This window comes from Gracilinanus agilis, chromosome 3 (assembly GCF_016433145.1).
Source record: "Gracilinanus agilis isolate LMUSP501 chromosome 3, AgileGrace, whole genome shotgun sequence".
Classification (NCBI taxonomy): Eukaryota; Metazoa; Chordata; class Mammalia; order Didelphimorphia; family Didelphidae; genus Gracilinanus; species Gracilinanus agilis.
In genome coordinates this window covers 503,264,534-503,286,009 of record NC_058132.1, presented here as the reverse complement: position 1 = coordinate 503,286,009, position 21,476 = coordinate 503,264,534, and the positions used below count along the sequence as shown (strand labels likewise).

Sequence of the window (21,476 nt, the reverse complement as noted above, 5' to 3'; positions counted from 1 at the left end):
AGAGAGAGAGAGAGAGAGAGAGAGAGAGAGAGAGAGAGAGAGAGAGATGGAGAGATGGTTGGACATGGAATCAGAAAGACCAAGTTTGAGTTCTAGTTTTATGACCCTGGTAAGTTACTTAACTTTTCTGAGCCTCGGTTGTAAAAAACATTTTGCAAAACTTTAAAGCTCTGTATAAATTCATACACTTTCACATCTGCAAAGTGAGTGGTTCACCCACTTTTCCTTATTTTCATCCTGCTCTCTCAGGTTTCCATGTTTCTCCTTCTGCCTTTTCCTCATTCCTGTAATGTTCTACCTTTACCAGAACAACCTTCTGCTCAAAATCTCTCTTGTTGAGTTCCTTCCCTTTCTATGGCCCAACTAAAATCCCTGTTCTTTTGAATAGTCTTTAGTCTTACAGCTGACTTTTAAAAAAATTTTCCAATAGAATTATTTATTCCCATGCAAAAGTCATCATCCTTGTTCATTTGGAATTAAGCTCTATGAGGGCCGGAACCATCTTATTTATGTATCCATTACTTAGTACAAGCATTCCATAAAGTAGATTCTTAATAAATAATTGTTGAGTTGGATTAAATTAAACTTCACTGGTTCTGTTTATAATCCAGAAGGTTCAGATTAAGGATGAAGTATTTGACTAGAATAGTTTTCCTCTTGTTAGAATTCCATATTGCAGTCTTGGCCTCATTACTACCATATAAACCAAACAAATAGGTTATGAAAAGATATGGATTATACAAAGAAACAGTATTCAAAGAATATGTTCAGCAGTGCCCATCTTTGTCCATCCCATATCTGCTACTCTCAAAACAGAAGAAGAAAAAAATGAAATCTTATTGCATTTGAAGTAGCTTAACTTGGACATAGAAACAACTTTCTGGTAAATGAGTTAATTATTCAGTAAACATTTATCAAGCACCCGCTTATGTGTCAGTCACTGTGCTCAGTAACCAGAATGAGGCAAATGATAGTCCCTGACTTCAAGGAGCTTAAAATCTAATGGGTTTAATGCTCATTATTCTAGAATGTTTAATTGTGGTTTTACCTAGAAACCAGGATGAGTTAAAGTCATAAAATTGTAAAGTTAAAGGGGATCCTCCTCAGTCATTTCATTTAACCTTTCCCATTACATGAATCTTAGCTACTTCCATCCCTGACAACAGTCTAATATATATTACCTAGAAGATATTAACCTGTATTGGTAGAGTAAGTTCCTTCCCAAGAACTCACATAAGTAAAATCACAAATCTAGACCTTACCCCTAGTCCTTCTATATGAGCTACATCAGAAATGTTGCTTGTAGGGGCAGCTAGGTGGCTTCAGTGGACAGAAGGCCCTAGATTCAAGTCTGGCCTCCAGACACTTCTAGCCCTGTGACCCTGGACAAGTCACTTACCCTCAATTGCCTAGTCCTTATCACTCTTTTATCTTGGAACCAATTCTTAGTATAGATTCTTAAGACAGAAGGTAAGGGTTTAAAAAAAATTTGTGTGTGTGTGTTAAAGGAGATTTTAGGTATTTATAGATATATATTTAAAGTGTGGCTGCCAGGAATCAACAATTGAGGTTGATTCCGTAATTAAATCAGACCCAAGTCAGCATCGGTTAAGGTAGTTTATTTACAATTAGGAAGGTAGAGGTAAGGAAATAAAGAGAAAGGGAGGGGCTAGTCCAGGCCTGCAGAGGCCTGGATGGAGAGAGAAGTTTAGAAGGCTAAGTAAATTAGGCTGCAAGCCACAAGGCCTAGCTAGTGCCTACTTAAGGCAGAGTTTGGAAGTGGCCTAGGTAGGCCAAGGAAGTCAGCCTACCTTACCCACGTGACAATACAGAGTGCAAGTGGTCTGTGGTCTCACCCAACTACCTGCAGCACCAAGTTCAAAGCCGGAAAATCCCTCAACAGGAAATAACCAACATACTTAAAGAGATAGTGTGTTTCATCACTTCCCGTGGGTCCACCTCTAATTCAAGTGGACAAATGGCAGCCTCTGCACTGATTTTTGGACTGCCCAAAGGGCAGTCCCTTGTTCTTGATTTGTTACTTCTTGTCACGTGTGGGTAACTCATCTCCCCTCCCTGCTAAGGGAGGTGAGGATGACATCATCTCTGTGCCTAGGGTAGCGGAGTTTGACTCTGAATGGGCTAGAGCTAATTCTATTTACACATGTGTAAAATTATGCATTTACATTAAATAATGTGTGTATATGTACACCTATAGATGTGTGTAATGTGTTTATTTACATGTGTATATGTACATATACACATATCCTATAGTCTAACTTTTATTGAGGGCCAAAAGACAGAGATTATGAAAAACCAGATTTTAATCTCAGTATAAGGAAAAATTTCCCAATAGAGCTGTCCAAAAATGGAATTCATGACATATGAAAACTTTTCAGTCCTATATTTCTTTATTTTTTTTAAACCCTTACCTTCCATCTTATTAGTACTTGTGTATTGGTTCCAAGGTAGAATAGTAGTAATAGCTAGGCAATGGGGGTTAAGTGCCTTGCCCAGGGTCACACAGCTAGGAAGTGTCTGAGGCCAGATTTGAACCTGGGACCTCCCATCTCTTGGCCTGGCTCTCAATCCACTGAGCCATTCAGCTGCCCTTGAGTCCTATATTTCTGTGGAACAATAAACTATATGCATGAGTCCAGCAACATTCTAAAATTTATTTATTTACTCTCGAATTTAAAAAACTGAGAAAATAAAAAATATATGACATTCCTTCCAAGATACTTCTTTTCTACTTCCTTATCTACAAAATGAAGGGATTGGATTCTGTGACATCTAATACTCCTTCAGCTCTAGATCTGTGATCCTCTGGTGCTATGGAATATTTGTAGCAGATCCTTACCTGTCTTTTCCCCATAGTCCCTATGTCTGTGGTGCTACGTGCTCAGGATTCTCCCTTGTTGCTCATCATCTGTAGGCCTTCTTTTTTTACCACAGGTTTTCAGATCATAGAAAACTCTCTATATTCCAAATACAAAGGTAGACCAAATGAGTCTCCTTTCTCTACTTCAGCATACTTGTATTTACTTTTTCTCTCCATCCAGCCCCACCAACAAGCTTCTTATTGTTTATAAGGGTTAAGTCAGATGGATGGAATTCATGGAGATGACTCAACAAAAGCCAGTATTCAAACTTTGATTTGTATTTGTTTCTGGTTTTGGCACAGTTCTGTACATTAGATTTAAAATCATAGTGATGCAATTAAAGATTATACTTTTTCTCCCAGATTGCATTTGTTTAAAATTTGGATATGGTTAAAAATGGCATTTCTGTGATGTTGTCTTCATGTTTCTTCTCTTCCGAAGAAATCTCAATTCAGGGTTATGACTAGGAAGTCAGAGTTATACAATAGAAAGTCCTGCCTCTAAAGTTAATGACTTGGGCTCACATCCTACTCTAGCTTACTAGTAGTATTATGATCTTGGGGATATCACTTCACTTAGTTTCCTTATCTATAAAATGAGGACTGGCTTCTAAATTCCACTCCAGATTAAGACTTAAGGATTTGATAAGACATTATTTTGAGGGTGGCTTCTGTTTGTATTAATAAAAGTTGTCAATAGTAAGAATACAACAGACTCAACTGGAATAAGAGAAAAGCCATTTAAAAATGTTTTTATAAAAATAAAAAAATTTTAATAATTATATAATGGATATCATTATCTTCTAAATTGGTTAAGGAAGAAAAGATTTGGAACCAAGAATTAAAATTTTTTTTAATTAAAATTTTTTTTAAAGATCAGTCTGAATATATTCATGAATGTATCTCTTTTCAAAAGGGAAAAAAAGTATTAGCACTTTGTGTCCAGTAGTATAGTACCTTGAAAATAAATGTTACTACTTACTTTGACATATAGGAACTTTTGAAAATTTATTGTGTGCTAAAACAAAATTCATTTGGAATCCTTTAAAAATTGGATAGTTGGGTTGTTCCCCAAAAATCTTATTTTAATTAGTTTGGTGACATTTCCTCACTTTAAAAGGATGATTATAAATTCCAAATGAATGAAATTCATTCAAATCAATGTTTTTTCTTACATTAATTGCTTCTTTGGTATGGATTCTTAACTTGGGGTCTGTGAAATTGTTTTTTTTTCCCAAATATTTTGACAAATTATTTACACTTGATTTCCTTTATACTTGTTTTATTTTTATTTTAATATGAAGCACAGTCCTTATAATTTATGCATTTAAAAACATTCTGAGAGGGGGTTGTTAGCCTCCTTTAGACTGTTAGAGGAGTCTAAGAAGAGGTTAAGAACCACAGGTATAGAAAGACTTTAAGCATCATCCTTTATTTATATTTTCTCATGTTCATAGGCAGCTAGGTGGCATAGTCCTTACAAAGGATAGTTTGCGTCATGTACTTTTGCCATCTACTGGAACAAAGTAGCCTCCCTCCTTTCTTAACTTACAAAAGCACTTAATTAACCGAGATATACCAATTAGCAAATGAAGTAAAAAATAAACTGTTTGTGGCTGGAGCAATAGATGGAAAACATACATTACAATTAGAACAACTCTGAAGTTCTACTTCATTACTATCAGAATGGCAAACTTTTTTAAGTCACTAACTTATGTATGTCCTTTGACCTAATGATAGCACTAATTGGCCTATATCCCAAAGAGTTCGAAGGTAGAGGAAAAAAGACCCACTTATACACACAAAAAAAATTAATATGTGGTGTGCTTACTAATATAAATATAGCTAGAGAACATATAGATTCTGTTCTGGGGTCTAGCCCACTCAGTCTTCAAGGAAGACTATGATTTCTCCTTTGTGGAGAATAGGAATAAGGTTATTCAGTATTGCCACAGGCTAATAGGAAACTGAAGAGCAGGATATTGATCCCTTTTAACTTATCTCCCAGAAGGGTACTTGACTAGAATTAATTCTGATTACCAGACCTCAAATTCTATACTGTAAAGTCACTATAATTAGAAGCTTAGCATTAGAAATACCACTTTCCAAGATTATTTTCAAGGGAAAAATAATACTTACCATAGTAACACCAGCTCAAGTCCTTCCCATCAAACATAGATTACACAAGCAGTCATCACAAATGTCTTTATCAAAGTAGGCAGTAAAGAGAAAATTGGAGAAATTATACAATTAGGGTCAAACTCAAAGCAAGATAGATTTCTGTTGGCTGTGTAGACTTAAAAAACGAGCATGTTTTATTTTGTTTTTATCATTTTGTCAAACATTTTCCAAATATATTTGAATCTGGTTCAAGAGAAACTTGAAGAGTTTTGCTGGTTGGTTGTGGACTTTGAGTTTGACATCTGGAATAGAGAGTAGAATACACCAGAGTAAATGAGTTCTTTGTCTGGGAGAAAGATAACAAGGAGAGGTCTCACTGGAGTAAGTTCTGCCCTTAGTAGTAAACAATAAGAATTGGGAGCCCTTTAACAAACCCCACATCTCTGGTTCAAGGCCACTAATCAAAAATCCACACTTGTCTGTCTCAATTGCTTTCCAGAGTCTTCCAACCCTCTGAAGAAAATCATCTCCATTTGTAGCCGGTCCTTAATAGCTCAGCCTTTCAGAAATCATGTCTTCTTCCACCTGTGTAGAATGTAGTACCATAGACAATCAATCCCTACGAAAAACTGTCCAAGTCAAAGGAGAAACAGTTACACATAAAAATATTTATAGCATCACTTTATGTTTTAGCAAAGAAATGGCAAAAAAGGAAATGCACATCAACTGGGAAATGGCTGAACAAATTAATAGTACATTAGTATATTATGCCACAACTAGGTGATGCAGTACTTGGCTTGTATAGAATGCTTAGCTTGAAGTTAGGAAGACCTGAGTTAAAATTTGGCTTCAGACATATACCAGCTGTGTGACCCAGGGCAAGTCACTTACCTATTTGCCTCAGTTTCCTTATCTGTAAAATGAGCTAGAGAAGGAATTGAGAAACCACTTCGGTAAATTTGCCAAGAAAATTCTAAATAGGGTCACAAAGAGTTGGACACATCTGAACAATAACAATTCATGTTAACAGTGACTTCTAACCTATTTAAGAAGAGAAAGTTCACATTGAAGATGAAGAGAGTACATTTATTCCTGCCTTCATGAAGGCATAGAAGCAAAGGGATTTTCGAATGAGATCAAGGAGAACCTATTAATCCAGTTCATTTGGAACAGCAAGCATGTGAAGGGCAAGTACGGTTACCAGAAGCTAGAAAGGTAGATTAGATACAGATTTTGAAGAACCTTAAATGGTTAGCAAAAGAATTTTTATTTTATCCCAGAAACAATAGGTAGTTTTACAGTCTTTGTTCAGTTACTAATGAGTTGACAAATATGTATTAATTTAATGAATTTATTTTAGCAAGGCCACTACGCTTGAAAGAACCTATGGACCTGCATGGATAGCATATGGACATTCATTTGCAGTTGAGAGTGAACATGACCAAGCAATGGCGGCTTACTTTACAGCAGCACAGCTAATGAAAGGGTATGTTACAAGCAAACCGAACATTTTAACACAGAATTACATGGTTCTCTTAAAAGCTACATATTGGGGCAGCTGGGTAGTTCAGTGGATTGAGAGTCAGGCCTAGAGACGGGAGATACTGGTTCAAATCTGACCTCAGACACTTCCCAGCTGTGTGACCCTGGGCAAGTCACTTGACCCCCATTGCCCACCCTTACCACTCTTCCACCAAGGAGCCAATACACAGAAGTTAAGGGTTTAAAAAAAAAAAAAAGAAAAGGCTACATGTTAATGTAGATTCTAAACTAAATATAGTTTTAAAACCTCTATTGTGTTGCTATACAGCAACTTATGATCATAAGCTAAACTCTGGTGGAATAAAAAAGATCTCAGTTCAGCACTGATGCTCATTCCCTCTGGTAAGAAATTACTTTTCTGGGCCCTTTCTGGGCCATTGTTAAATGAGGAAACCCTTGGTCACATGATCTCAGAGTGTCCTTTCAGCTTTGGGCTCAGTTCCATTATATCCCCTCTTACTAATAGTGAATAGGACCAGGGACAGGAAAGATTAAAACAAACTTTCATTTGTCAACTTATTAAATCATTGATATGTTCTCAAGCAAGGAAATAATGGAACATTTATGGTAGGGGCTAAAAAGGGAATACATTTAATTTTTAGCCATGTTGAGTTTGAGGTGTGGGCGGACATTCAGGCAAAAAATTTGTAACAGTTGGAAATTTAGGACTGAAAGAAACTCAAGAGTTCAAAATTCAAGGTAAAGTTGTGAAATTAATAAGCATAATGGTGTTAAAGTCAGGAGAGTGACTAAGATTACTGAGGGAATGTAGAGTGAACAAAGGAGGAATCATAAGATGACACCTTAAAGAGTGAGCATAGACCTGCCATACTAGAGATGGAACCTTGACTGTGGGCAGAAGTGAATGGATGGAAAAGAAATATAGGCTATTCTTTTGGGAAGTTTGGGAAAGTAAGGAGAGGTAAGAGATAGTTGGAGAAGGAAGGACTTTCTAAAAAGGGGAAGATAGGAATGATTCATGAAGGAAAACTTAAAAGATGAGGTTATAGATCAGCCATCTAGAGGAAATAAGGTATTCCAGAGCAAAGTCACACAGAAAAGAGCATGGCTTATGTAGGATATCATAAGTCGAGTTGTAATTTTATCTTGTAGAGGTGTAATGCTAAGATAATGGAAAATATATTTTTCATTTTTTCTTTAATAAATTTAGAGTATTTTTCCATGGTTCCATGATTCATGTTCTTTCCCTCCCCTTCTCCTTCCCCCCTTTCAGAACCAACAAGCAATTCCACTGGGTTTTATGTGTCATTATTCAAAACTTCTTTCCATTTTATTAATATTTGCTATAGAATGATCATTTAAAGTCAACATCCCCAATCATATCTCCATTGAACCCTGTGATCAGTCATATGTTTTTCTTCCGAGTTTCTTCTCCCACAGTTTTTTCTCATAAGTACCTCAAAATTGTCCTGGATCCTTGCATTGTTGCTAGTAGAGAAATCCATTACATTTGATTTTACCACAGTGTATCAGTCTCTGTGTACAATGTTCTCCTGGTTCTGCTCCTTTCACTCTGCATCAATTCCTGGAGGTCTTTCCAGTTCACATGGAATTGTTTCAGGTCGTTATTAATGGAAAATATTAATGTTCCTATCTTAATGTAAGAGAGGCTATAACCAGTTGTAGAAGGATCAGCAGACTTTTATAAACTATCAGGACTCATGTGACTAGATTAATATTCCTAGTTACTGGTTTGCTATTTGAATTATATTTTAGAAAAGATCAGATAGATGAATTTCCATTGGGTTATTAAATTATTGTATTGATGCAATTGAATATGTTATTTTACCATTCTTTTAGGTGTCACTTACCAATGCTATATATTGGATTGGAGTATGGTTTGACTAACAATTCAAAATTGGCTGAAAGATTTTTCAGCCAAGCTCTGAGTATTGCACCTGAAGATCCTTTTGTTATGCATGAGGTTGGAGTGGTTGCATTTCAAAATGGAGAGTAAGTACAAAAAGGCAGCCTGGGTTTGTTTTTTTTTTTTCTGAATTCAACAAAACCTTAATCAAATAAAAACTAATCTAATTCTTCATTAAGTATAATCTTTATTATACATTTCACTTTTAGAAGAAAAACATGACAAACAAGCTGGCATCATACTTTCAGTCTAAAAATGATAATTTGAGGGCCTTATATATTTGTTAGCCTGGTTACCTCTTTGTTTAAAGTACTATTCTCTCAGCATTGACGTTCAAAATGATGACTCAAAAGTACTATGTAATCTATAATTATAATTATATCTATAATATAAGTACTGTATAATAATAAATCCAGGAAAACTTATGTTAATTATGCTGTATTTAATCACTGAATTATAATAATACATTTTAGAGAAATTTTTTGTTGAAACAAAGGATTTCATTCCATTCCTGATTAACCCTTTGGTAAGCAGAAATTGCAACTAATCAACACAATTTTTGAATATTCTGATTTATTATGACTTTATAATAATAACTTAATTTTATAATTATTATACTATAATCAGATTTATAATATATTTATTATAATTATAACAAATTATATTCAATAAATTATAATTATGTATGGTTGTATATTATAAATATATATAAAGTTACATATAATATAATTATAATAATATAATTAATATACTAGCTTAATAATACGATATAAATAAATAAAGTAATAAGGATTTTTATAAATTATTCAAAAATGTAATCTTAAATTCATATTCACTAAATTTAGTATCCCATCAATATTTTTTTAGCTTTTTAAAAAACATCAGTATACATTTTTAATCCTACGCACATTGATTTTTTAATGCATTAATTCCTATACTATCTTCAACTCATCAAACCCTAATACTATAACATTGATTGTCTCTTATCTTCAGTAAATTTAAGTCAGTTTGCTGGTGGNATATAATTAATATACTAGCTTAATAACACGATATAAATAAATAAAGTAATAAGGATTTTTATAAATTATTCAAAAATGTAATCTTAAATTCATATTCACTAAATTTAGTATCCCATCAATATTTTTTTAGCTTTTTAAAAAACATCAGTATACATTTTTAATCCTACGCACATTGATTTTTTAATGCATTAATTCCTATACTATCTTCAACTCATCAAACCCTAATACTATAACATTGATTGTCTCTTATCTTCAGTAAATTTAAGTCAGTTTGCTGGTGGGTTATGGGTGTGAGTGTGGGTGTAAAATTTGTTTTATTCAAATAACCAATCTTTTTTTCTTATTTTAGCTGGAAGACAGCTGAAAAATGGTTTCTTGATGCATTAGAAAAGATTAAAGCCATTGGAAATGAGGTATTTACTTAGTTGCTATTATAAATACCTAGTTGCAAATGACACTGCAGAAAAAGAATTACATAAAAACAGTTCCTGCCCTCTGAGTTGATGTAATAATTGTCATTATTAAGAGCTTTTAAAAATTATTGAGCAGTCATATTTTTAACTTGTGCACTTCTCACAGCATCTCACAATTAATATTGTCTGCCTTAGTAACCATTTAAGAGAGCAGGTGTAGGTTGCCTTGTGGTGGCGGGGTAGCCATTCATCCTTGCCATTTCAGTCATTTGGAGCTGATTGAATGATTATAGGAAACTGATTATTTTGGACATTTCCAGTCTTAGTCTAATATCCTACTGATTCAGAGGACTTAAAATAATTGCATCTTTGGTTGAAGAGTTATTAATGACATCATTAGCTCATAAACTCTGCAGGTTCCATCACTGAAGCAGAAGGGCTAGGTATTATTGAGTTTCAGACTTAGGAATAGTGCATGGCTATAATCTCATATATTTCTAATACAACTTTAGAATTTTCCATGTTTGAAATATTTATCTGGATGCTTTTGAATATGTTTTTAAATTCCTTTAGGCTAGTAAAAGTATGGACACTGGAGCAACAGATTACTATTTTTTATAAAATATACATTTTAGCCTCTGTTAGCTTTCAGAGTTGAGGATTATACTTGTTATTCTTACTAACCTGCCAGAGCTGTACTTCCTTTCATTCCTGCCCGCACTATTTGATTCCACTTTGAGTTGCTCCTTCTCAACTGCATTCCTCTCCCTTTTCCACTTGTTCTGTTCATTAATGCTTCCCTAGCCCACAACAATTCTAACAGTATGCATATGTCTATAGGCACAGGTTCTATTCTAAGGAATACATTTCTTTCTTTTTTTAAGTATTATCTTTTTCAAAAAAATTATTTATTTATTTAGGTGTTGTCCTGGATCATTGCATTGCTATTAGTAGAAAACTCTGTTACATTTGATTGTACTATAATGTATCAGTCTCTGTGAACAGTGCTCTCTTGGTTCTGCTCCTTTCGCTCTGCATAAATTCCTGGAGGTCTTTCCAGTTCACATAGAAATCCTCCAGTTCATCATTCCTTATAGCATAATATTATTCCATCACCATCAGATACCATCATTTATTCAGCCATTCCCCAATCAAAGGACACGCCCTCATTTTCCAATTTTTTTGCCACCACCAAAAGCATGGCTATAAGTATTTTTGTACAAGTATTTTTCCTTATTATTTCTTTGGGGGTACAAACCCAGCAGTGGTTATAACTGGATCAAAGGACAGGCATTCAAAATTGCCTTTCAGAATGGTTAGATCAGTTCACAATTCCACAGGAATGCATTTCTTGATGTATAAACTTGAAATTTTGTTTTGCATCAGGTAGCAAAATAGCCAGAAGAAAATAGTGCCTGCTATTTTTTTGTCACTGAACTCATTAAATTCATATAAAATATAAATAGAGGGAACTTGAGTTTCCATTCCAGTATGCTTTGATTTAATATCTCATTGTTGTATGAAATATCTATGAAGTAACTAAATGTGTACAAATCTAGTTGAAAAATACAAAGTAATAATTTTAATGACATTGTTTTGTAGGTAACAGTTGATAAATGGGAACCTTTGTTGAACAACTTGGGCCACGTATGCAGAAAACTGAAGTAAGTGATAGAGTGGAACATTGCCATAATTTCTTCTGTAATAATCATCTAAATAATTTAACAATAAGCTCTATTTGGCAAGAGAAATAAAATGTATCCCTGTCCCCATCTTCTTCCTCCATTCTATCTTATCTCCATAAATCTCCTTTGGAGGTAGAGATTTTTAGCATCCCTTCAGCTTCACACCTATCTGAAACCACCTGATCTCTTCTGTCCTTAGAGGCCACCTAGCCTTGTAATTAAATCTTTCTGAGTTGTATAACAGTTTTGATATTTTTATTCCCATGTGAAAGTATCACTCACATCTTAGTCCTCAAATTACAGATGTAAAGTATAATTTTAAGCATCTAGATCACTTGAAAAATAGTTATCAGAGATAACTGTTGATAAAGACAGTGAATCAAAGATAACCATTTTTTTTTTCAAACCCTTACTTCTGTCTTGTAGTCAATACTGTGTATTGGCTTCAAGGCAGAAGAGTGGTAAGGGTAGGCAATGGGGGTCAAGTGACTTGCCCAGGGTCACACAGCTGGTCAGTGTCTGAGGCCAGATTTGAACCTAGGACCTCCCGTCTCTAGGCCTGGCTCTCAATCCACTGAGCTAACCAGCTGCCCCCTATAACCATTTTTTTTTAAAGAATTTTATTAGGAACTTAATTACAAAACAAGGAGCAAAATCTTATCCAAATTCTTTCTCCTTTTACAAGGTAGAACCAAAAGAACTAACAAATAGCAAACAATATTTTTATTTTGTGTTCCCTTCCAAGTCAATTTGAAATTATAACTTATTGTCCTGTTTGCTTTCTCTTTTCAAAACATATATAGTTGTAGTCATATGTATATAATTCTAGTTATTCTGATTTTATTCTGAATCACCATATATAGATCTTTTCCATGTTTCCTTAGAAAATATTTCATATATATTTTTACTGCACTAAAATATTTCATTTCACACAGCCAGCATATGTGAGAAGCAGTAGTTAAACTAACATCTTTCTGATTCAGAGTCCTTTTTTTTTACTTCATGTGTGGCTTCCTAGAATACAAATAACATATTATAAAGTTTTTAGAATAAATCAAAAGAAGTATTTCTTTATATGATTAAGTGGTAAATGTATTCACTTTAACAATTTGAACAGACCAAAAATATAAATTTCTTCAGGAAAGGTATAATAAACTGAGATATCTATCTAAGCATGATATAGCTAAAGGAAATAATCAGACTGTTCAGAAAATACTGTTCAGATTAAGTAAACTGATACTATGTGACATTTCTTATGTAAATGTATATTCTTGGATCTTAGAAATAAAACTTGAGACTTGAGGCTTTTAGAAATGTATGCAATATCAACTTAATTTCATTTTTTTACAGAAAGTATGAAGAAGCACTAGAGTACCATCGTCAAGCCTTGGTGTTGATTCCCCAGAATGCTTCTACCTATTCTGCCATAGGATATATACATAGCCTAATGGGAAACTTTGAAAGTGCAGTTGATTATTTCCACACGGTATTTCTTTGATTTATACCTTACTTAAAACAGAAACTAAACTACATTGAACTTTTAAAAATCCTTTTTGCTAGATTAGGAATTTTTTTGGTTTACTACTTTAAAATTTTACAATTTAATTCCACAAATATATATTAAACACCTTTTATGCACAAGATGAATAAGGCATTGTTTTTGTATTCCAGTAGCGTATAGTCTGGTGGGGAAATAAGACCATAGAAAGCATCTTCAAAATTCTGAAAAAAAATTTCTTTCAGACTGGGTGGGAATGGGGAAGGGTAGGAATTAAGTAATCCTTGATGGGATTTAATATTTTAGCCTTGAAGGATGAATTTAATTTCATCAGATATAAATTGAGGAAAGGAACAAGGAGCCCAGTTCCTTCTGAGCTCATCTCTTTGCAAAAGAAAATAATTTTATAGGATGTGTAACTGATATTAAACTTAGGAACAGTTTTGAGTCTGTGTTTGAAATTTGACATAGGGCTAGGTACGTTATAACTGATGAGTTAAGCTTAACAAGTAACTTAATATTTGTCATACGATGAGTTAAATGCAAGCATAAGACATTTGAAATTACTCTTTTATGGATTAAAACTGTATTTTTCTCTGGTGTAACATTTAAGCCAGTTTGAGAATTGAGTTAACAGGTCTATCTATATAATTTGCAAGGAGAAAGAAGAATCTCTGACAAAATGATGACGTATATAACCAACTAGCAGTACTTGATTCCATTTAATTTTTGAAGTTAAAAATGACATGGAAGAAAGATATGAACCTCCTGGATAAGATCTGAATAATTCTATCCAGTATTTCTATCCAAAGGGAAACTTTCTTTGGTTCCACTATATTTACATTTTTAAGAAAACTAGTATTTTTAGATATTGGTATGATATTTTCTCCTATTGCTTTAACTGACCACTCTTCATGAATAGTGGATTCTGTACAAGGTACCTTAGGTGTTACTACTTATACAAAATGGAAAAACAAGGCTTTTTTTTTTTTCACAAATCTATTTCTTTTTCTACTAATAACTGTTCTGACTCCTTTTTTAACAGGCCCTTGGACTTAGGAGAGATGATACATTTTCCGTTACTATGCTTGGGCATTGCATTGAAATGTATATTGGTGATTCTGAAGCTTATATTGGTAAGATTCTAACTTTTCTTATTTGTATTGTTCTTGATAATATCTTTTTTTTTTTAAATCCTTACCTTCCATCTTGGAGTCAATACTGTGTATTGGCTCCAAGGCAGAAGAGTGGTAAGGGCTAGGCAATGGGGGTTAAGTGACTTGCCCAGGGTCACACAGCTGGGAAGTGTCTGAGGACAGATTTGAACCAGTATCTCCCGTCTCTAGGCCTGACTCTCAATCCACTGAGCCACCCAGCTGCCCCCACTGATAATATCTTTTGACTGTGTAAAGTGTTTCTTATAGACATTCACTTTTTTATTACCTCTTTTTCCTTTCTTTGTCTTTCCTTTTAATTCAGTAATTTAATGGTCTACTATTAGTGTAGGTACTATTTCTACAGATCAATACACCTATCTCTAACTTAATATATGATCTTCATAAATTGCTAAGGACAAAAATTTCATCACCTCACAGTAAAGAGTATATCTAAATTTATGGTCATCTTCTGGCAACATGCATATATTTAGTCCTTCCTCAGTCTTATACCTAAAACTTTTCCATCTTGGTATAAAAAAACTCAAGGTTGTCTTCATGTCATGATAAGGCATCAGAGTAGTATTTTGGTGGAAGTTCTTCTTTCTAAGCATTCTTAATATATGCCAAAATACTTTTTTATTTTGGTACAGAAGTGCTGTAGTATATATAGTAATCATCAAATGCTTATTCATTTAATATTTCACCAAATTAAAATTTAAAACAAGCATTTCTAGGTTTTTGGAATTTATACATAAAGTCATCAAAGGTTTCAAACAGAGACTAGATGACTATTGTGGTCCTTTCCAATTCTCAAATTCTCTATAAACTCCCAAATTCCTTTATCTGATGATAATCTTTTGTTTCAGCTTTCCCTTTGTCTAAGAACCCCTAATCCTATTATTCCTTCTCACCAAGACTTCCATTCAGGGAGTCTCTTCACTTCTATCCCAGCCCCCATTCTCTCACGCATTGTCTCCACTCTTTCCTTCTCATTTTTGACTCTGTACACCAGTTCAGCTCCACATTATTCTTTGCTCTCTGCCTTCAAATCCTGCTGCCAAGCTGGCTTTCGCTAGATCCCAGCCATGAATTGCTACCACGTCCTCTTTCAATTCTATTCATATGATATTGAATGGAACTGCAGAATCATGAAACTATTTATTGGGTGCACTCCAAAATTATATTATCTGTCTTATTTGGATGCTCTTTTCAGTGAGGTAATTCTTCTGCTTTTCTGATGAGTTCTTTATCCAATGTGCCCCCAACAGCTCCTCTAGATTTTCTCATTTCTCTTCAAGTTACCTCTGGCACCACCTTTCAGATGAGGAATGTGCCTCATACATCACTGAAAAAATTGATGCCATCTTTGAAAATAGGTGCTTCCTTGCCCCATATTCTCACTTCTGCTCTAGTCTCTGAAGAGACAGCCCCTCTACTTGCACCCTTGATTTCATTCCTTTCTGAATGCTCTAGAAGATTATCTCCAGTCTTTAATCTATCTATTGGCTCCTTCCTTGTTATCTACAAATATTCCTTGTCCTTTAGAAAAAATTCTTTCACTTGATCCTACCATTCCCACTAGTTTTCATCTTATATTTCATTATCTTCCCAGTTAAAATCTTTTAAAAAGTCAGTTGTGGGGGGCAGCTGGGTAGCTCAGTGGATTGAGAGCCAGGCCTAGAGACGGGAGGTCCTAGGTTCAAATCCGGCCTCAGACACTTCCCGGCTGTGTGACCCTGGGCAAGTCACTTGACCCCCATTGCCTACCCTTGCCAATCTTCCACCTATAAGTCAATACACAGAAGTTAAGGGTTTAAAATTAAAAAAAAAAAAAAAAAAAAGTCAGTTGTGCATGATGCTTCCATTTCTTCTCACTCTTTTCTAAATGTTCTGCAGTCTGACTTCAGATTTCATGAAACTGTTCTTTCAAAAATTATCATTGATTCTTATATTCCAAATGAAATAACTTTATCACTCATCCACTTGGACCTTTCTGCAACAATCGATGCTGAATACTTTCTCATCTCTAATTTTCATAACACTGCTTTCTTGATTCTTATCCTTTCTATCTAACTGTTCCTTACCAGTGTCCTTTGCTATATCTTTATCCTGATCATTCCCCATAACTGTGGGTGAGCCCAAAGGTTCTGCCCTGGACCCTCTTTTCTCTGTTCTAGTCTTTCAGTAGTGATATTATCTGCTTCAATAAGTTCATGTATTGTTTCTATGCAGATGATCCCCAGATCTATATATCTAGCTTAAATCTCTGTGTTTTTAAAGAGGACAACAGAAAAGGGGCTTTTTTAAAGCCAGGTTCAAAGAAAGGCTAAAATTGCTATTCTGAGTAGATAGCATGTTCATGATAAAAAAAACAGGACGCACAACTGCTTCTCTCTCATTTTTCTTTTGTTTTCTCTGCCAAGGAAATAATTTCATCCAGTATTTATTATGCACCTTTTCATGCCAGTGCTGGGGAGATAAAGCTAGTCCCTGCTTTTGAGGAGAGGAGCAGACAATATGTAAATACCTGTAAAAAAATACAGGAGGTATCTTAGAAGGACAGCCCAAGATTAAGGAGGATTGGAAAAATCTTCTTGTAGAAGATGAAACTTTAGCTAAGACTTGAAGGATGCCAGAAGGTGGAGATGAAGAAGGAAAGAGTGCCAGGCATTGGGGGCAATGAAAAGGCCTGGAGTCAGGATAGAACAAAAATAGTTGATAGTCATAAGATAGGTAAAAGAATTGGCAGGGGTTATTGCTGAGCCCCCATGAGTGAACTTTGAAAGCTAGTGTAAAAGAAGAAAGGTCCTACAGAATTGCAGAAGGGCAAATGTCTTGTTTTCAAAAAAGAAAAGAGAAGTGAACCAGAGTTGTGTGCTTTTTCCTGTGACATTTTTATCAATGACTTGAATAAAGAAATAGATGGTATTCTTAGCAGATATGCAGGTGACACGAAACTGGAAGGGATAGTTAATACAGTGAGAATGGAAATTTTTTTTAAATTTTTTTCCTTTATTTTATTCCAGTGACAAATTTACATGTAAGTTTTCCAAGGTCACATGATTCATATTGTCTCCTTCCCCTTTTCTCTTCCCCATCCCAGAGATGATAAGCAATTCCACTGGGTTATACATATATTATCACTCATAACCTGTTTCCATATTGATTTTTGTAAGAGAATAATCTTTTAAGACCAAAACCCCAAATCATATACCCAAACAAACAAGTAATAAATCATGTTTTCTTCTCCATTTCTACTCCCACAGTTCTTTCTCTAGATGTGGATAGCATTCCTTTTCATAAATCCCTCAGAATTGCTGTTAGTAGCAAACTCTATTACATTTGATTGTCCCACAGTGTTTCAGTTACTGTGTATAGTGTTTTCCTGGTTCTGCTTTTTTTACTCCACATCAGTTCATTTGGTCTTTCCAGTTCTTAAAGAAATCATCCGGTTCATCCCAGAATGGAAACTTTTAACAGGCAAGGAGCAGTGGCTAGATAGGTGGCACAGTGAAAATAGAGAGCCAAACATGGAGTCAGGAGGTCCTGGGCTTATATCTGGCATGAATAAAAGGCCAGTATTATAAAAATGTTCCAGTTTATTTTATACTTATTGAAATATTTTGTAGTTATTTCACCTGTCAATAGGCTTTGTCTCTGCCACCCCTATTAGATCATGATATCGTCAGTTCAGAGGTCATGTCTTATAATTCTTTTGACTCTTTAATGGCATTAGCATTATTATTGATGATGATAATAGCAGCTAGTATTTATATAGCACTTTGAGGTTTGCAAAGTTCTTTAAAAATATCTCATTTTATCTCAACAATCTTGGGGCAGGGAGATCAATGCAATTGTTATCCCCATTTTACAAATGAGAAAACTAAGATGGATAGAGATAAGGTGACTTGACAATAGTTACACACCTAGTAGGTAACTAAGGAAGAATTTGAACTTTCGTCTGATGCTAGGTTTTGCACGGCAAGTTATATATGGTCTTTGGAGCTGTGTAATGAGCTGGAATTCATGAATCCAAACCTAAAAAAAATAGAATTATTAAAGGGAACTTTATAACTATTTTTATTTATAAACATTCTATTTTGCTTTCCATAATTATACCAGTTCACTATTCTTTTAGCAGAGTAATTCAGTAATATAGTTGTTGTTGTTTTTTTTTTTCCCCACAAATCCAGCAACTGAGTTACCACTTTAAAAGAAATGTATTTTTGCTGTTAAATGGTGATATTTATTATTCCTCATTGTTATTGGTGATTTGTGTTTTTCTGAAAATACCGTTTCATATCATTTGACGATATTTTGGGGGGATAGAGATTACTCTTAAGCTGTCAGTTCCATATTAGATTTAAAACTTTACCCAGGGGCAGCTGGGTAGCTCATTGGATTGAGAGTCAGGCCTAGAGACTGGAGGTCCTAGGTTCAAATCCAGCCTCAGATACTTCCCAGCTGTGTGACCCTGGGCAAGTCACTTGACCCCCATTGCCCACCCTTACTACTCTTCCACCTAGGAACCAATACACAATAGTTAAGGGTTTAAAAAAATAATTAAAAAAAAAACCTTTATCCAGAAATACTTGTCACAAATATTTTCCCTCAATTTTTATCTTTTTTATTCTGGATACTTGCATAAAAGCTATTTGTTTTTAATTAAGTTTATCTATTTCTATCTTCTATAATTTCTTGTATTTGCTAAACAGCTAAGAAATGTTGTATGTTTTCTTGAACTACTGATCTTTAAACCAAACAGAGAATTTTTTGGTACATTATTTATAAGTCAGTCCTCTTTGTTAATGAGAGATGTTGATCTAGTTCCATTTTTATCATCATACTAGTATTCAGTTTACCCAGTAATTTTTATTATTGTTGATGCGTACTCTATTGTTTTTTAGCCTTACATTTATCAAATAATCTATTGCATGACTTTGGTTCTAGTGCTGAATTATTTTGTACCATTGAACTTATTTCTTTTATCTAATACATGATCATTTTAGTTTTTACAAATATATAATTTGAGATTTCCTCATCAGTATGTCTTCTTTTTTCTTTTAACTTTTTTACAATTTCCCTCAATATATTTGACTTCTTTATATATTTAGTTGTTTTTTTTTTTAATTCTAAGATGTATAATAACCCATTGATATTTTAATTGGCATTGCTTTAAGGCTACAAATTAACTTAAATAGTATTGCCATGTTTACTATATTTCATATACATTTAATGCCTCTACAATTATTTAATTATTTTTGTGGAACTTTTATAATTTTCCTTCTAAATCTTTTATGTAGATCTTAATAGGTGAAAGCTCAAATATTTGCTATATATTTTATCATTATTGTGAACGGCATCTCCTATTTTAAAAAAGTTTTAATTTTTTTACATTGCTGTGACTTCCTTTTGAATTTTTTCTTCCTAGTAAAATTCTTCCTCATAATAAAGAAATATTATTAATCTAAAAAAATCAACAGATTGGCTGTGTCCTACAGTAAAACATACAGTGTATGTTTTACTCTGTAACTAGAATCTTCCATTTCTTCTGAATGGAGGGAGACATGCTTCATCATCATCTTCTAAAATAAGATTATTCTTTGCTTTGATCAAAGTTCTTTCACATTCTTATGTTGTGGTCATTGCATACATTGTTTTGGTTCTGCTTAGTTTATTTTTCATATATATTCACTCAGGCCATCTCAGATTTTTCCAAAATCTTATTCATTCTTTCTTATGGAACAAAAATATTTTATATTGCACTTTATTACCAGATAGTGAAGATTCACTTTGCTTTCATTTCTCTGCTACCACAAAAAATACTGATATGAATATTTCTGTATACACGGGATTTTTCCCTCTACCTTTGATCTTAGAGACACTAGTGTCTTCCTTTCTTTCAGTTTCTTACTAGTTTAAATAGAGCCAGCCTTGAATCAGGAAGACTTGGGTTCAAGTTCTGCTCCTGATACATGACTATGTGACTCTTACAAATCACTTAATCTTTTAGTGTTTTAAGCCAGTGATGTCAGACTAAAATAGAAAATGGTTCTCTAGGGGCTATACATGAACTTGGAAAACCACAAGTTAGCATTATCTGTATTTTGGTGTGTTTTTATTTATTTTGTTAAACATTTTTCAATTACATTTTTCACATCCAGTTACATTTTCACATCTAAATTTTAATCTAGTTTAGATTGCACCAAGAGTTTTGTGGGCTACAAATTTGATGCTTCTGCTCTAAGCAGCTCTCTATTCTTAAGAGTTGGTGCCAGTGTGCCCTGATAGAGGGAATTTTTTTATCCAGGAGTTACCAATAACTAATGAAATCACAAATTAAGTTCTCTATCCCTATAAGTGACAGATCTAGACCTTGTGGCAATACTCAATTTGAGGTTTTTCTTTTTTTGTTTTTTAGGTACAGAGATCAAAGACAAGTTGAGATGTTATGACTTTGATGTACATACAATGAAGACGCTGAAAAACATCATTTCACCTCCGTGGGATTTCAGGGAATTTGATATAGAAAGGCAGACTCTGGAAGAAACTGGGCTTATCCCATTAGAAACTTCCCATCATTCAAGGAAAAATACAGATTCCAGGCCTCCATTGGAAGAAACCTTTGAAATTGAAATGAATGAAAGTGACATGATGTTAGAAACTTCCATGTCAGACCATAGTACATGATTCAAAGCCCTGGTCAAAATTTCAATTTGCCCTAGTATGTTAGTATTTTGTCACATCCTTGTCATGTTTGAAGAATTTGCTATTTTTTTATATGAATCTAAACTACATCTACATCTAGTAGCAGAGAACTAATGCCTGCCTTAAAAGACTGGATAGCACACCTTCACAACAGATGGTTTTCCAATTTTACTGATTCTAAAAAAAATTACGCATAATGGAATAAAGAAGGTAAACCGTCTTGTTTTTTAAACTGTAATGAGACCCTTTGACTGCTATTAAAACTGTGATGAATACTAAGAAATTCATATGAAATTGTTTACAGTATACGTCAAAATTAATTTAAAACAGCTAAAGGTTGTTATAGTGTTAAGGCTACCAAACTTATAGCCTACCAGTGAAGCACATTTTGTCATTTTAAAACAAACAACAAATTATAAGGAATCTTAGTACAAAATTAGCTTTTTGTTCTTTAAAATAAACTTCTAAGTGATTCACTGATCTTTTTAACTTCTACAACTTTAGTATATGGGAAGCAAAATGTAATTTGATTTCATCTCATTTTTGCATACTAAATTGATGACC

The 21,476-nt window shown here is 33.9% G+C and overlaps 1 protein-coding gene across 2 annotated transcripts in view; it reads left to right on the top strand.

Moving 5' to 3' along the window:
* Positions 1–21,191, top strand: part of CDC16 (cell division cycle 16) — a 47,525-nt gene extending 26,334 nt beyond the window's left edge. The window contains exons 12-18 of one of the 2 annotated variants that reach the window (XM_044667087.1): positions 6,363–6,488; positions 8,366–8,518; positions 9,801–9,864; positions 11,467–11,528; positions 12,900–13,035; positions 14,093–14,183; positions 20,626–21,191. In XM_044667087.1, the coding sequence (XP_044523022.1) occupies positions 6,363–6,488; positions 8,366–8,518; positions 9,801–9,864; positions 11,467–11,528; positions 12,900–13,035; positions 14,093–14,183; positions 20,626–20,894 (901 nt within the window). In that variant the 3' untranslated portion in view covers positions 20,895–21,191. The remainder of the gene's footprint in view (positions 1–6,362; positions 6,489–8,365; positions 8,519–9,800; positions 9,865–11,466; positions 11,529–12,899; positions 13,036–14,092; positions 14,184–20,625) is intronic. The other variant, XM_044667088.1, reaches the window with a different exon arrangement.
* Positions 21,192–21,476: the final 285 nt, after the last annotated feature.